At 38.1% G+C, this 17,995-nt stretch overlaps 1 protein-coding gene across 1 annotated transcript in view; it reads right to left on the bottom strand.

Moving 5' to 3' along the window:
* Positions 1 to 17,995, bottom strand: part of igsf3 (immunoglobulin superfamily, member 3) — a 160,161-nt gene that overhangs the window by 14,444 nt on the left and 127,722 nt on the right. Inside the window, exon 6 of the mRNA XM_056242081.1 lies at positions 17,522 to 17,929. Within this exon, the coding sequence (XP_056098056.1) occupies positions 17,522 to 17,929 (408 nt within the window). The remainder of the gene's footprint in view (positions 1 to 17,521; positions 17,930 to 17,995) is intronic.

The following is a 17,995-nucleotide window of genomic DNA, read 5'->3' as shown; positions in this document are numbered from 1 at the left end:
GATGACACAAAATCATGAGCAGTCATTAGGGATGAACAGTTAATCGGTAGCTGCTAATTTCAACCCCCACTGACAGATGAAGAGTTCTTACGACTGTCAATCACGTACAACATACTAGTATCCCCGTTCATGCATATTTATGAGTTCCACACGCACGTCTATTTGCCCGAGCACGAGTGGAGACTGAGAAATGGTTGAGATGTACCTGTAAACATAAAAGTCTTTTTGGAGCACTCTCTTTTTTTTTTAAAGGGAGGGAGAGGGGATCCATTTGCTGCCTTGCGGATGTAAAGTGGCTTTGAGTGGAGCAATGACAAGTGGAGGTGGATAATCATCAGAGATGAAAAGAGGAGGCAGAGGAGTGCCTGAGAGGAAGAGAAGAACAGAGGAAAAAAGCACAACATACAAAAAAATGTGGGGAGGGTGAATCAGAGAATGAGTAAACGGCGCAGAAATATTAAGAGGTGATTGTTCAAATCGCAAAGAGGTGGAAGAGCTGCTCACTTTGAACAGAGATGAGGTGGATAACTGAACACAGAGTTGTGAGAGGAAAAGTGAAACATATGGACTGTGGAGTAGTGTGACTGCAAGTGAAAACGCATCAAAAAAATAAATAGTGTTTCTTTTTTATGAAGCACTAACTCAAGCACATTGAAGGCCAGCTTAGAGTCACGTCCAAACTTGACTGCTCTTCCATTAACTGTTAATCCATGCAGCAGAGCCTGCAATGTGTCATATTAACGTTCTGATATGTGCTTAATACCAGGGAAACAGATTGTGTGTGTGTTTTTTGAGGGGTGGGAGGTTGTCTTCCCTCAGGAGAGCAGTTGAAGAATGGGGCTTGAGCACTGCTGCCCTCCGTATGCTACAAAAACATAATGGAAGCCTAATATCTATGCTAATGAGGCTGATACATCTCTGATTCCTTTGTGTTGCAGACGGATTTCCAGCCGTCTTCTATAATGCAATTAGGGGTTTATTGTAATTATGTGAATCTGTGCTCGGGCAGGGAGTCCGCAGATGAGTCCTCAATGTTTCCTGGGCATATCCTCCCTCCATTAATCCTCCAACTTCAACTGAGACGTGTCCCCCCTCCCTTCACATACTACACATGCAGGGGTTCGGGTCTGTGACACAGCAAAAAACAGCCCACAAAGCATAAGTTCAGGTCTACAAGAGAGGGCATATGGACATGTATTTTTATGCACTGAGAGAGCATTCAACTAAATTCAATGTTTTCAATGTTGGCCGGAGCGAGTGTCTGGCGAGGATTGAGGCTAAATAGCATCTGGTTAATGCTCCGGTCATGTTACCCACAGGCCTTTCTGTCGTTTTACAAGAGAGGGCATATGGATGTACTGTATGATAATCAGCAAAAACAACTCATCCAAAAAGTAAAAAGGAATGGAAACATTACAGGCACTGAAGAGTGAAGAAATCAAGTGACATTAACAAGCTCAGTGAGTGAGGAGACATTTTTGAAAAAGATGCGTGACATCCTCAGAGACTTTGATTAAAAATGCTATGAAGTGTTTATGGATATAGAAAGGGGAGAGTTGCTAAATATGAGTTATTATTAGAGACATATTTAAGAAGTGCTGGTGATGAATAAGGACATATTTTTGAGAGTTGAAAGTGTTTTTCAAGTGGTCCAAAAAGATGTTTGAGCGAAAATCATTTTTTAAAATATGCTAAATGACAGTTGGAGCACCATCAGTTAAGATTTCTAAACAAGGCTGGAGAGATGCCTGGCTATCTACTGTCTACATAGGCAGCATTCTGAAATAGAGCCCAAAAAAGTGACAAACTTTATACTTCATACAAATAGCAAAAATATAAAAAATAATCAACTTATCTCTTTATTCGTCCAACATTTGGATGGATTTTTGTCATTGAAGTCACAGTGGGATCTTTGAGATTTATACCTGCAGTGCTGCTTTAGAATTATGCCAATTTCCCACATTAGCCTGTCTATGTAGGCACTTCACTAGGTTTTAAACCACATGCAGGTGTGTGTGTGTGTGTGCTGAAGGGGTCCTGTGTGAATCTGGTGAGAGACAGTACCCTATATTTTGACCTTGAACATCATTTCAGAGCTAATTAATTACCAAACCCGTATGAAATGGTTTTGAATATGAATGCTTCAGAAACAAATGTGCTTCATCAATCTTCCATTGTGTCAGTGAATGTCATGGAGTAAGGTCTATTGCTTGGGCACTGGGATGGAAAATAAGGGAGCACACCAAGCTCTAGGGATTGAATTAGGAGCAAAGAGCTGGTGGTTTCTGGCTCTGCAAGAAATATAAGGTGCTCTACATAAAGACTCCAGGAATACTGTCTGGAGAATACTGCAGATCAGAGCTTCTCGGGCCAAGTACCATCTTTGATCAAAGCAGAACATCCAAGTACTGCCAACTAACTCAATGAAACTGACATAACTCTAGAAGCAATATTAAGGACTGTGAGCAGCATAATGCCATATTTGAATTAATATCAATATTCCTGTATAAGAAAAACTGGTACTGTATGACCCTAATCAGTCTCTTAACTGGCCCTTTTGCACAGCTATATGGAAGTAACCAAAAGCAGCATCTAAATACACACAAACACACATGTTAGGTTTCCATTTTTTAAGGGGACTTTCCATAGACAATAATTTTTATACTGTACAGAATATATATTCTATCCCCTAACCGTAACCTATCCCTAAACTTACCCATCTGTTATTACTATCCTTGTATGGACATTTTGCAGTCAATACGATTTTTTACAGAAATTAATACTTTTATTCAGCAAATGATGTATTAAATGGAGCAAAAGTGACGTATAATTATAAGTCACGTATAATGTTACAAACGATTTCTATTCCAAATAAATGCTGTTCTTTTGAATGTATTACTCAAAGAATCCTGCAAAAAAAAAATAAACATCACGTTTTCCACACAAATATTAATCAGCACTGCTTTCAACATTGTGTTTCTTGAGCAGCAATTAGCATATTAGAATGATTTCTGAAGGATCATGTGACACTGAAGGAAGACTGGAGTAATGATGCAGAAAATTCAGCTTTGCCATCACAGGAATAAATTACATTTGAAAATATATTAAAATAGAAAAGTTATTTTAAACTGAAATATTTCATAATATTACTGTTTTTACTGTATACAAATAAATGCAGCCTGCATGAGACTTTTTTTTTAAAACAAACTTTTGAACCATTGTAGTATATTTGTAATTAAATAACGTTAAAAACACATATTGCATGTGTTAATATACATACTTTTTTAATTTAGACTAATTAGTACTAAATAAAGAAATTTGATCTTAAAACCTCTCCCATCTGCCTTGTTGTTTCTGAGTCAGAAGCCACTTTTAAAGCTTCCCTTCATGAAACCGAGCATCTAGATTCTACTTAGAGGGCAAACAAAATCATATCTCGCCTTTTGCCTTCATTTGCTTGCTGCTCTCCTTTGACCGAATTTGAATAAAAGTGTGGCCCACACACACTGATCAGCACGGCTACACAACATCCCACATTCCAGATGACTATGCATGCAGGCTAAGAAACTATATACGAGAATCAGAGAACCACCGCTGTAGGTCACATCATTCTACAGTGAAATTCGGCACAGAAAGTGTCATCATGCAGCCAATAAGGTTCACAGATTTTTATGCTGGATCTCGGGAGTGGTTTTCCTCTCATTTTTCTGGGAGATATGAAAACACCTGCAGTTCACACTTGCTCAGGTTCACTAGTTTGGTTTAGTAGGGATGGTCAAGGAGGAGCAAACCAGACAGAGGGTGGGAGAGCGTAAGAAAGCGTGAAGCTACAGGGTGTCGTGAAAGGAGAAACAGAGAATGTGTGTGGGAAAGGAAAGAGAGAGGCTGATTAATCCTCTATGTCCTGGAGGGAGATTGTGGTGCATGTTGGAAGACTATGCTCCTAATGAAGATGGACAGCAGAGATCCATCCGTGGGACAAAGAGATAGCGGTTCTCCATGACAATTTAGATGCCATCAATAACAGGCATGGTGAGAGCCATCAGTGGGCAGGATGGCTGGTGCCCACTGGGCACGACAGGTGTGGGAGAGCATTGATCCGTCAGTGCCAGGACCCATTAATGTAAAGGACACTTGGAACTTTAACAGGGGCCGCTGGGACAGCACTGTATTAATGAGAAAGTTTCAACAGAACAGGGTACAAGAACGAATGAGAGAGAGAGGGGAAGGAAACCGATATTGATTGTTTGTTAATTATAACCCTTTGATTTGTTTTCAAGCTAATAATACTCATCTCAACATCAAACAGTGAGATAACACTCTAGCAAGTACTCCACAGTGCTTCCTCGCATCTAAGACAAGAGGAAGCTGTTTAAAATCTGATGACTGAGCCATAACGTCTTCTCACACATCACTGAAGGTAAGGATTTGACTGGAGGAGAAAGCTTTGAGCTGACTACCACCTCAGGTCTGGTGACACATTCCTGTAAGACTGGATCCAGTCATGGCTGATTAATGGAGGGAAGTAACACAGTGAGATGTAGGCTGACAGAAAGTAATGCTCAGCAGATGAAGCACCACCTCTATCAACTACAACAAAAGCAGGTTTGTCAGTGTGTTCAAGTCGGCATGAGATGGAAGTTGCGTTTGTCTTTTCTTCCCTGTTGTGATGTATATCCGAGTGAAACGGCACAAGAAGAAATGTAGGGCAGTACTTGATTTTGTCCATTGTCAATTGATTGGATGGTTATGGTTGTGGTTTGCTATCAATGTGATGTCATGTGAATGTGAGTGACAGAAAACACATCATCAGAGAAGAGTAGAGATGTCATTGCAAGAGGGAGGTCTAAGTTGAATTAGAATGGTCAATTTTGACTTCATGGTGATGTAAGACTGGAAAAACTAGTTGAGGAACGACCACTCCTCGAGTGGACAAAGGACCTTGCTGAAAATTAACATTTGAACTCCCCCTCGTGCACTATTGAGACGAAGGTCTCACCTCTCTCATCCTAATCTACATTTCTTCCCCCCATCCTCCACTCTTGCAGAGATTACCCAAACTCACACAAGAATCTATATGGTTTAATGTGAATAATTATCGAGTATTATACATATTTAGTATCATTTGAAATGTCTCAGGGTGACTGGTACAAGTGTCTCATTCCCAAATAAGTAAAACAAAAGGTAATAAGGTTTTTAAGAGTTTAGAGATAACTGGCACACAAAGGAATGTGGTCTCTAGACAAATGGTGTCCTACCCCCAGAAGGTGTAACCTCTGAATGCAAATATCCATTGTTAGCACATGTTTCCATGTGAAAGAAGTTTCTGTCTATATAATGAAATGTAGCAAGAGGCTCGGGGCCTTCTGTACTTCGGATGAGCCCGTGAGAGCGGCCGAGACTCTCAGCTTCATGTATTTCTTAATGTCGGGTTCTTTATTCCAGAGCATTTGATGTTTTGTATTGATTATCTTTGCATGATACATTTACCGGACATAATAAATTGTAAACATTTGATTTTATTCTAATCGACTCTGACATTATTTCCAGTAAAGAGTTAAAAGAATAGTCAAACATTCGCTCACATTTAATGATGTACAGATATCATTAAAACCCTTTTCATTTATTGAGTCAGATGAAATAATGAGAAAATGCATATGAGAAATGTATTGTATTTAATCAAAAATACTTTGCCACGAGAAAAGACAGTAACACGTAAAAGACCTTCCGTGCTGGTCGGATGCCGGACTTTGGGCCGATCGAGCGCGAGCTTACAGTGACTTTAAAGACTGTTAGGTTAACTAATTGTGTACGTACGTTTGAATGCTTCATGACAAAACCCAGCTAAACATCAACACTCATTCTCTTCAGTGTCACATGATCTTTCAGAAATAATTCTAATATGCTGATTTGCTGCTCAATGAACATTTTGGAAGAAGCACTTTATTTTACAGTCCTGTCCTTGATTATGTCCTTACTATAAATTAAACCTGAACCTAATCCTAAACTTAACTTTAGGTTACCTTAAAATACTCAGCACACACTTGTGCAAGTACACAGTAAGTGCATGTACTGTAAAATAAAGTGCAACCAACATTTCTTATTACAATTAATGTTGAAAACAGTTGTGCTACCTAATATTTTTTATACATTTTTTTTTTCAGGATTTCTCAATGAGTAGAAAGTTCAAAAGAGCAGGATTTATTTGAAATAGATATCATTTGTAACAATTATAAATGCCACTTTTGATTAATTTAATATCTGCTGAATATAAGTATTAATTTTTACTTTATACTTACTAGTTGAAATGTTTGTTAGCACATTGCTACACTAACAATATGATGTGCTGATTAGTGCAAACAAATACAAAACATGCACACATATTTAATGAGATGGAGCTTTTTATCAATATATTGCAGTATCGAATGAAAAACAAGGATATTTGACTTCAGTGCAATGCATTGCGGGATTCTCTTCTCTCTCTGCAGGCGATGCTGCCTTCGAACACGGCCAAAAAGACATCTTTGAAGGCAGAATAATAATGCTGTAACAGCATGATGCCTTAAAACGCTGTCTAGGAAGGCAGCTCACCGGGTTTGCTTTTGAAACAGAGCTAATACGTCAGCATGCACACCCACCACAGCTCTGACAGTGGCAATTTGTCTGTTTTCTGTGACGAAAGCATGTGCAAACAGCATGTGCTTTATATTTGGTTGTGTAGGTGAACTCTTTTGGTTCAGTATTCTATGTAGGGCAACACTAAATCCTGTTTCTGCTGAGAAACTAATGAAAAAATGTTCATATTCCACATCTGACTGCTTCATTAATCTGGAGTGGCAATGGTCCCATTAGGACACATCCACTGGCATTACCACACACAGATTAGATTGTGTCACAACGTTGGAAGGTTAGGCAGCGTCCCTCGAGATCGTCATAAATGAACATGTGTTTTCTTATTGCATTTCACATTCGCCATAAAAGCACAAACGCAATCATGGAAGGAAAAACAACCCATCATATTCAGATTTAAATGCCGAATCTAGTTTTAAAATGTAAAAAGATTTAGAAAGATGAGCTCAAACAGGAGAAAATCACATTGCAGCCCCTGCTGAGATGCTGCACACAGTGTTTGTGTGTGGAGTCGTCGTGGATTTCTGATGAAATCACAGCTAGAGGAGTTTGCCTCTATTGCACTTGAAGACAGAAATTCTAATTCAAGCAAAAGTGTGAGCACTAAGGGAAGATGAATATCGACGCCACAAAGCTTTGGATCAACCTGCCGGTGCTGTTTCAGTAAGTGGCAGAAGTGGAACAGAGGGACAGTTTAATGAACACAGAGCAACGCCTGAAACAACCTACTCTCGGAAACTTCATACGTCCACCTTCATGCCGTTAGTGCTGGCATCCTCCTGAGAATCTGAATCACATAAACTGGCTTCACAACCCACATCTAATGTACACGGATCTACGACAGGAATCCATGAGGAGGAAGGGGTGGAATGAGCAACTGTCCAGTGTAGGAGTTTATGTGGATACATTAATATTTAAAGTATTTAAAATGAGTTTGCTATGCAGTTTTAGTTTTATGCAGAATTTTTTTTTCTTGTCAATTCTACAGACAGATGGACCTGACAAATGCTTTCCTGTAGCTCAAACAGTAGAGCGTTGGCGCTTGCAATGCCATGGTCATGGGTTCGATTCCCAGGGAAAGCAAGAACTGATAAGAATGTAAATGTGTACCTTCGAATGCAATGTAAGTCGCTTTCGATTTAAGCGTCTGCCCAATGCATAAATGTAAAACGTTTAAACGGAAATTGCAATGTTTTCTTCCCTATTATGGTATATATCCAAGTAAAGTGGCTTCCTCGCCATGCAGCATTTTTGATTTTAAAAAATATGAGCACGGATAAATCATTTTATCTTAATAAATACTATAATATTCCATTAAAAGAGAATAGCGATCAATGCTATCGAGAATAGCTATCACACCAGAGCCTGACAGCAGTACCAAACACCTTTCCTCAGGCCATATCCACACACACACACACACACGCACACAAGACCTCCGGCTCTAACACTGCCAATTCCTGCCCCCAGAAACACCCTGCAGCCCACACACACACACACACACACACACTATCGCCTACATGTTGTTGACATCTTCCTTGTCTCTGGGAGAAACACAACTTAATACCTTCCTACATGAATTATTTAAATATTACTTCAAATCGAAGACTCTTTTTTTTTTTTTTTGTAAAATGAAATAAATCAGCATGATAAGCAATTATAGGATAACACATACTTGAGTTCTTTAATTTGCACACTATTTAATGCATGAAGGCAGCAAGAAAAGCAGTACCACTGGTCACTATGAATCATTGGAGTCTATGCGCCGGGAATATGCGCTATCATTAGCATTCAGAGCCTGTTATATTAATCATCCATCTCTTCCATACCTCAGCAAACAATCCCACTATCTCTCTCTCTGACACCACGCATGAATAATACTGAACAACCTGAACTTACTCACCCTCATGTCATTCCAAACCCGTAAGACTTTCGTTCATCTTCGGAACACGAATGAAGATTTCTTTTAAATGAAATCTCATTGGTTCTTGCTGAAGCTCAAACGTGCTGCGTAACACATGAGAATGAACCTCATTGGCTCTCGCACATCTGATGTGTGAGTTGATGAATGTTTATGTGTGAATAAAAGGCTAAATTCAATCTGTTTATCATGATTACTAGTTGAAATGTTTGTTAGCACATTGCTACACTAACAATATGATCGTGATCGAGTCACTTAAGAAAATTTGGACTAAACAGCTCAATTCATATGGATTAGTTTTACGATCTCTTTATGAACTTTTTGAATCAAAGTGGTAGCTGTCAATGGAGGAACAGAAATCTCTCAAATTTCATCAAAAATATCCTCATTTGTGTTTCAAAGATGAACAAAAGCCTTACAGGTTTCGAACGACATGAACAGAGTAGCCATGACAGAACTTTCCCTTTAATACATTGATTAAAAATCACATTGATTACAGCCAAATTATTAAAATGCAAATAAACGTCTTATTCAGAATAGAACCAGAAAATGGAATTCTTTCAGAAAATAGCGTGCATATAAATATGGTCACTGTCTACGTTGGTTGAAATAGACATATAGTGACAGAAAAAGACAGATCTTTGAAGAAAATTCATTATTTTCCTACTAAAGCAAAACAGCCACTTGGGGTCGACTTTTCACATGGACAGAGAACGTAGTACACTTTTCATCAGTGTTAATGGTTTTCGTTTTGCTGGACTTGAATATTCTGAATGTCTGGTGAAATGCGCATTGTGCCATTTTATAAACAGAAATCTCAATGTAAAGGAGCTGATTTAACGGTACCAAATCTGAAATGTGAGAATAGAGTTTAGGAGAAAAATACAAGTGGGTGAGGGGAAAAGCAAGAGACTGTGTGATGTCTTCACGAGCCGCGAGGCAGAAATTAAGGGGTGTAGCTGTGGCACCACAGTCTGTTCCCATGATACTGTGAGGAACTCCAGATGTGAGTGCTGAGGTAAGCACACGAGCCGGCCTACATATTAAATATGAATTGAAAGGCTTTAAAGCAGACACGACCTGTCCTATGAGACGAGATACGCATCTACCTTTTTACTGCCAGGCGCAGACCTTCTCGAGCTCCCTGAGCACACAAAACAAACATCCAACTTGTTTCAGACCACAAGGAATGTGTAGTGTTTGTTTTCACCGTGTGAACGAAGCCATCCTTGCAAAAAATATTCAATTTATTGTATTTATACTGAGCCACTCTCTTCCTCACGTTCACGCGGTGAGAAGGCGCTTTGCCTTATACATATTAAACAGGCACTTCTGGAGACATGATTTAATGTCTCTCAATAATGCATTCAGTCAGTTGCATGATGTTTTCACACATCATTACCCCACTCCAGTTCTCCATTTCTTTCAGAGAATTTTCTCCACGCAACCCGTTTCTCCAAATGTCAGCTCGCAACATTTAGCCAGAAGTATTTAACATTTAGAAAACTAGCACAAACAGATATGAAGATAAAGCAGAGAGAATTCATGTTCTACATTGTTTATGAAGCATATGGGCTGCATTGAAATACTTTAGGGAAGTTCGGTGGCTTGACATGCTATACTCCATCTAACATTATTTTAAACAGCATTGTTGCTCATTTTAATTTATTGCATGGTATATTTGTACTTAAAAATGAACACTGCAGGACTATTTAAAATGAAGGTATTTTTAAATGAAGGTAAATGAAGAAATTTTAATTTTGAAGGTATTCTTTTAAAAGGTGAAACATATTAAATGACAAGTTACAGGACCTAAAATAAATACTTCCTCTAATTGATTAATAAAAATGTTAATCTGATATTGTGACGTTGATAAAATAAGTTATAACACATAACGCAGTGTAAGTTTTCATGCCTGGGAGGTATTTAAAGGGATGGTTCAAGGTGAACTGTCATTCTGTCATCATTACTCATGCCGTTCCAAACCTGTATGACTATTTTTTCTGTGAAACATAAAATAAGATTTAAAAAAATGTCATTGTCCATACAATGAAAACAACACTGGACCCCAATGACTTTAATTGTACGGACAAAAACAAAACACTGAGCCATTTCTTAAAACATCATCTTTTTACTGTACACCACAGGTTTGGAGTTCATTTTCATCTTTTGGCGAACTTTCTCTTTAAAGAGTCTTTCAAGTTTCATGTTTTTTTTCTTCAACATAAATTACACACATTCATACCTTAAACATGAATTTTAAAACTAAATTTTAAACCAAACTACAATGTTCTATTTGTCAAGCATATAAACTCACATAATGGTAGTTCCAGTCCTGTTGTAGAAACTTTTGCTAAGTGGATTTTTTTTTTTAAACACAGTGACAACAAAATGTAAAAGTCTCTTCAAGTAAATTTAACAGACCTTATTTTACTCATAACACTCTTAAAAATCTGTTTAAAGTTTACAAGAGAACACACAACTCAAAACTGCTAATTCTCTTCAAAGTTTTGGACTACAAACAGAGCAGATGCAAGTTAGTTTAGAGAGGAGGTCTCTTTCTCTCTCTCTCTCTCTCTCTCTCGCCCTTTTCAGTCTTTGTGTAAAACTTCTCTTCCGATCAAACGCTCCAATGCGTCCTAGCTGAGAGAGACTGGAGAAGCTGTATTCAGAGACAGATGATGACAGAGACACTCCGGGACTCCATCAGCGCTGTTCTGAAATGTCAATAATGAAGTAAACATCAACAGCAGGGCCGTGTTTGATTATGTTTATGAAATGTTTTTTTTGGATACAACTCTATGATGTTAGAACGTCAAATATCCACCAGGACTGCGTTAAGAAATCACACCTTTTTAACTCGGTATAGCTGCGAAACTGCCTCTGCGTTGAAGTTCTTCATGAGGCTGGAGGGTAGCTACAAAATTTCAAAATTACACTTTTAAATTCAAATGGATTTAAAGAAAAATCTCTGTGGAAAGTCACGAGCCATTGCTCAAACGTCTCTGTGTTTGCTCTCTAATGGCCTACCATTCAGTGTAATAAACACAGTGAAGCATACACCAGGGAAACTAAACGAGTGCTCAGGATGATAAGTTGATTCCCAAATGCATGCTGAAGGGTCGTGTGGCTTTCCCCTTGAGAGAGTAAGGTCACGGAGCCAGTGGAGCAAAGAGCTCTGCCTCGCTCTGCATCTTAAACATATGTGCGTGATACTTGTGTAAACCAAACCGTTGGCACATAAGGAGTAGTAAGACTGAAGAATCTTACTGGGAAAAAGTACTGCGACCATAGAATGGGTTTACACATCAGTCCCTGATGTCACTGGCCACACACCCCTGAGAAATATCTGTCCTGTGGGAGGGGCTACATTTTGCTAAAACTTTGTAACAGATCCCTAGCAAACTAATATAGTGATTACCTCACTATACAGAACATCCAATAATACAGTCTATACTGCATACTAGCTTTTAAAGTTATAAAACGCAGTGTGCAGCATTGCATGCCCCCTAATTATATTATTAGCGATATTGATATACTATTATTATACTAGAATTAGCTTTGATTTTTATGTTTTCAGTTTTTAATTTAGTTTAAGTTTCGGTACTTTTATGTGCATTTGTCATTTTAATTAGTTTTTTTTTAATTATATTTAAATTATATATATATATATATATATATATACACTACCGTTCAAAAGTTTGGGGTCAGTGAGAATTTTATTTTTATTTTTTGGAGGAAAGAAATCAATACTTTTATTTATCAAGGACAGTAAAGACATTTATAATGTTACAAAAGATTCTATTTCAAACAAATGCTGTTCTTTTGAACTTCCTATTCATCAAAGAATCCTAAAAAAAAAAAAAAAAACTGTACAACTGACAGACCAACAACTGTTTCAACATTGATAATAATAATAAATGTTTTTTGAGCATCAAATCCTCATATTATACTGATTTGTGAAGGATCATTTGACACTGAAGACACTGACACTGGTGATGCTGAAAATTCAGCTTTGATCACAGGAATATATTACACTTTACCATATATTCACACAGAAAACAGCTGATTTACGCTGGAATAATATTTAATACTATAACTGATTTTTGTTGTATTTTTAATCAAATAAGCGCAGCCATGGTTAGCAGAAGAGAATTATTTTAAAAGTATTTAAAATCGTACCGACCCCAAACTTTTGAACGGTAGTGTATATATATATCTCTTTAATTTATTTTAATTTTTGTTTTCAGTTTTAGTACTTCAACCTCAGCTTATTTATTTCAATTAGTTACCCAGACAGCAATTTAGTTTGTTTTTTAAGTTTAAGTTATGCATCTAATATTTATATTTTATTATACTTTATTTAGTTTTAGTTAACAATAGCATCAAGAGTTAAATGATTCTTTTTCATTTTGTAGTCAACTTACACTGATTTACTGACTATGCTACTTAAAAACAAACAGAAGGTCCTTCCCAATTCACATACTTAGGATACATAGTGTGAAAAGTGCGTTCACGCTGAAAATTACAAAAAGAAAAAGTGCACTTTAAATACCCGGGTGATGCAATTAGTTAACCAAAAAAAAACAAAGTGGGGAATGTTGGACACTTCATGCACTCAACTGTTGCAACTACAGACTCTGATCATGTTGAATGACAAAATAACCATATAAAGTTCATATACACTACACAGTTGAGTGCATAGTGCATAAGTACATAGTGTATAATGGGTCATTTGAGACACAACTAGAATGTTAAAAGCACTGCATTGTGGGATCCAGTGTTCCTCTTAGTGATCAACTTATGATGAGTGTAGTAGGATGAAAATAACCCAATAATAATACATATAGAAAAAAATGCATCTTGAATTATTTTCAAATGTAGTACAGTGTTTAGTATAGAAGTAAAACTCAATGAATTGCAAAGTGTTAACAGTCTACACAACCTACACAAGTCTATGCATTCTGTTTTATTCTATCTGGTTTAATACTTCCTGTATGACCCTTGTTGGAACAAAACCGTAAGGCAATTTATCTTGCATTTCAAAGCATCAGGTGGAAGTTCCTGTCTCGCAGACATCAATGTGTCAGACTGCCCAGCAGGAAGTCAAACAAGCTCACAGGAATCTGGGCTCTCACCCTGCCTTTACATCCACAACAACTCACACTTCACTTTAAAAGGACCTTCAGGTATATTTCAACTTCAGCTATCATTTTACTGGAGCTAATAGGTAATGTCAACAAAACTTACAATAATACAGAAAATATTAATTGCTAAAAAAGGCTTAAATAATTCACCCAAAAAATTTGATTTGGTCATTTACTTACCTCATGTCATTCCAAACATGTATGGCTTCCTTTCCTCTGTGGAACATAAAAGGAGAAATTCTGAAGAACTGCCCTGGCAAATCGTTCAAAGATTTAAAAAGGACAACTCATTCTTTTATTGAAATCACCCTGATCTAGTTCTCCAGTTCAACTCACTGACTAAATTATCCATATTTACATGCTCAATAGAGGGGCAACATTCTCAGTAAAGAACGTTATAGTGCTTGTGTATCAAATACTATTTGTCTATCAAAAATATTAAAACATTACAAATATAGGCAACAGCAGGAATATTAGGCTGCTGTCACTTTAATAACTAATGCACGGATTGTTGTTTATCACATACTTATAGTTTTTGTCTGTCACATGGATTCAGAAAACGATCAATACTTTTACGGTGCTTTTCGGTTCTTAAAAAGCTTGAGAGTTTTCTCCAAGGAGACGTCCATGGCTTCTAATTGCATGGAAAAGAACAACCAATTAAATTCTCCTTTTGTCTTCCATGGAAGAAATGAAGTCACACGTGTTTGTTGTTTGATCCTCCCTAAAAGTTCCCCTGATAGATTTAAGTGATGCATCAGCACCAATAAAAAAAATTATTTCAGGAAGTTAAAGTATAATAAGGGGTAAATTGGCAATGATGCTGGTAATACTGTCAATGCCAATAGACCTAATAATGGTGATGTTAATAGAACCAATTTGAGGATATTTTGATGCATTCAGTATATTCCAAATGCATGGCATTTTAAATTGCATTTGTTTTTCTGTCTGTATCATTTGAGCCATCTTCAAAAAGGCATCACAAGCACAAAAGCACAATCCTGTTTAGATGAGCTTTGTAACAAGGGAACCTCAGGCTGAAATGAGCTAGTGTACCTACAAGCAAGTCTCCAGCGGGCTGCACTGATTTGAGTGTTGCCGGAGGGCAGGGAGCAGGCCTGCGGGGGAAAGCAGAGCATGTTTCTCCCCCAGGGTTGTCTTCCAGCCATTAACTCCTGCCAAGTCATCGCATTGATTCTTACTAAGGGGCTCAGCTCCACACCGGGTTAGACAACAGTTACAAACACAACTTGAAATGGAGAGATGGAAGGCAATGGTATGAGGTCTCATGCATCCAAACATTAAAACAAACTTTATGGTACATAGGGTCAAGGTTACAAATAATGTCAACAAAATATATATGTACACATACACCCACACTTGCATGCACAAAATAAATAGAAAAAAATGGTGTGGAATAAACACATCTGCTGCTGTACTGACTAGTCTGTAGAGAGACCACGGCTTGACAAAGGACAGACAGGAGTGTGTTTCCATGCCAGTGAGCTCTATTATCTCTAATAATATAGTGGCTGGAATGAGGTACCTGTACACTACACCTCTGCTTCATAACAAAAAGCTGATGCCTTCATATGACACCTTTTCGTCATATGAGTGAGGTCTGAGGATGTCCCAAATTGTACACCATACTAAGAGCAGAGTTTGTTATGCCGCTTTTAAACTGCAAGTGCTAATGCAGAGATATGAAGAAAAAATGATATTGCCCCCCATCTTTTTATTTGTTAGCATTGTATTCAGTGTATTGTTTATTTAATTATTTTATTACACTACCATTCAAAAGTTTGGGGTCAGTACAAATTTTTTTTTTTTACGTTTTTGAAAGAAGCCTCTCATGCTCACCAAGGCTGCATTTATTCGATCAGAAATACAGCAAAACAGTAATATTGTAAATAATGTTATTACGATTAAAACTAAAGTATTAAATATATATTAAACTGTAATTTGTTCCTGTGATAGCAAAGCTGCATTTTCAGCATCATTACATCATCACTACTCATCATTACTGTTGAAAGGGTTGTGCTGCTTAATATTTTTTAGAAATAGAAATCTTTTGTACCATTTTGAATGACTTTACTGTCACTTTTGGTTAATTGAATGCATCCTTGCTAAAAAATCATACTGAACACAAGCCTTTGAACAGTAGTTTATATGTTGTGTGTGTGTGTGTGTTTATATGTACAGTATATATATATATATATATATATATATATAGTGATGTGATATATATCATCACTATGATCAGTTGCTTTATTAACTGCTGTCATTTTTGTTGTGTGCACAAATTTGTAGAAACGCCGCTCTCAGCAGCGTGGATGGTCTCGGGATGGTCACTAACAGTATATACCTGCAAAGGTATTTTCAATTATGTTTTACCCCTAAGCAAAGAAGAAAAAGAACTTCGCAGTGAATATATCGGGGCCTTGAGTCCGTTTCGTCCAATGCCTTTATGTCTGACGCCTTTTTGTCAGCGTCCGTTTCATCCGATGCCTTTTTGTCTGATGCCTTTTAGTCTGAGGCTATTTGGTCCGATGCCTAATTGTAAGAGACCTGACATTGTTTTTCCTGAGACCTGAAGCCTTTCAGTCTGAGGTGTGATGCCTTTTTGTCCAATGACTGAAGCCTTTTAGTGTGAGGCATGACGCCTTTTCGTCATACGAGTGAGGTCTGAGGATGTCATAAAATGTACACCGTATCTGTGTCATTAATACTAATTTAAATGAGAAACCTTTTTATTTACAAAAAAAAAAAAATTAAATAAAGCAATGTGTTCAATAACATACTGTATTAGCATTTCCTGTGCAATTTGTATCGAGGAAAAGTAAAATTTCACTGGTATTGGTATTAACTACTGAAATGTTGGTATTGTGACAAGGGTATATTATGAATGTTGGTTCATTATGGGCACCGGCACAGGTCCATTTAACACTCTCTGTGTTGGTCAACCTGACCAAATGCTTACATTGTGGGGACCAAATATCCCCGCAAGGACAGTAAAACCTGAAATCACCACGTTGTGGGTACCAGACAGTGATCCCCAGAAGAAAAACAGCTTGAAAAATATACAAAATATTGTCTTAATGAAGAGGATGGATGATATAATTAGCTCAGTATAAAACAGCAGAAGTCAATGGAAAGTTCCACCATGATAGAAAAACAAACGTGTGTGTGAGGTCAGTGAGGAGGTCTTCCTTTTGTGAGTGACATTGTTCTGTCCGGAGATTGAAGTCCAGAGGGACTAAATTTAATGAGCTCCAATTTTTGTTCTAATGACCCCCCCACCCCATTCATATTCTTCTGTTCTATTCGCTTTCTCTGGTGTGGAGGATATTAACAACCTCTTCTTTGTGCACTCCAGGCCATTAGGAAGGCCTGCCTCAGCTGCACACACACGCCAGTCATCTCAATTACTCTTATGAGCACACAGAGGCCAATATCTCAGGAAACACACACATGCAGACATGACAAAAGAGGGTGGAAGACTAGTGAGGGTGGAAGTTGTGAAACTAGGCCAGACTACAACATGGTGCATTATCAGTGAAATCTTTATTTCTGTAGTGACAGTAAAGTGTGAGTTGTCATCTGTGCTTCTTTATAATGCTTATGCTAATTTTTAAGGCTGGGGGAGTGACTCCAGCAGTCTGCCATGAGCATACAAAGTTATAAACCCAAACCCTAAAGGGTGTCAGTGGAACTTATCTGTAATTTAGTGGCTTCGGAACAGTCATGGTTGTTTCTTGCCCTCCGTCAAGCAGTCAGGTAGCCTAACATGCACCTTTCCTGCGACAGAAGCGGTTTTTAGACTCACCAGGCTGCAGTACACTGATGCCCAGCGGGTTGGAGGTGCGGTTGGCCACCGTGCTCCAGGTGCCATCGTAATTCCTCCGATAAAGTAAGGCAGCACATTGGTACGTCCCGGCCTCCTTGCGTCCGGCTCGGGTGATGCTGAGACGGAAGTTGGTGTTAGTGGGCGTACGATCCACAGTGGTACGCGTGCCAAGGCCCAGCAGTTGATCGCCCCACTGCAGAGTGCCATCCCGCGTGAACGTCACCAAATCTCGGAACTCTCCATCGCCCTCTGCTGGCTGGAAGCGCCATGTGACCGCAGCAGGAACGTTGGGATTGTGCCGTGGCTTCACGATGCACTGTAGGTCAAACGAGTCACCAAACGTCACGCTGGGCGTACGAGAGGACGCCGATACAAAGAAGAAAGATTCTGGAACAAGAACAACAAAAGAGAATTCATATAGCAATTACAAATATTCACCACAATGCATTTACA

This window comes from Rhinichthys klamathensis, unplaced genomic scaffold (genome assembly GCF_029890125.1).
Source record: "Rhinichthys klamathensis goyatoka isolate OS25496 unplaced genomic scaffold, OSU_Roscu_1.1 h1tg000021l_1, whole genome shotgun sequence".
Taxonomy (NCBI): Eukaryota; Metazoa; Chordata; class Actinopteri; order Cypriniformes; family Leuciscidae; genus Rhinichthys; species Rhinichthys klamathensis.
This window is presented reverse-complemented; position numbering and strand designations above follow the sequence as displayed.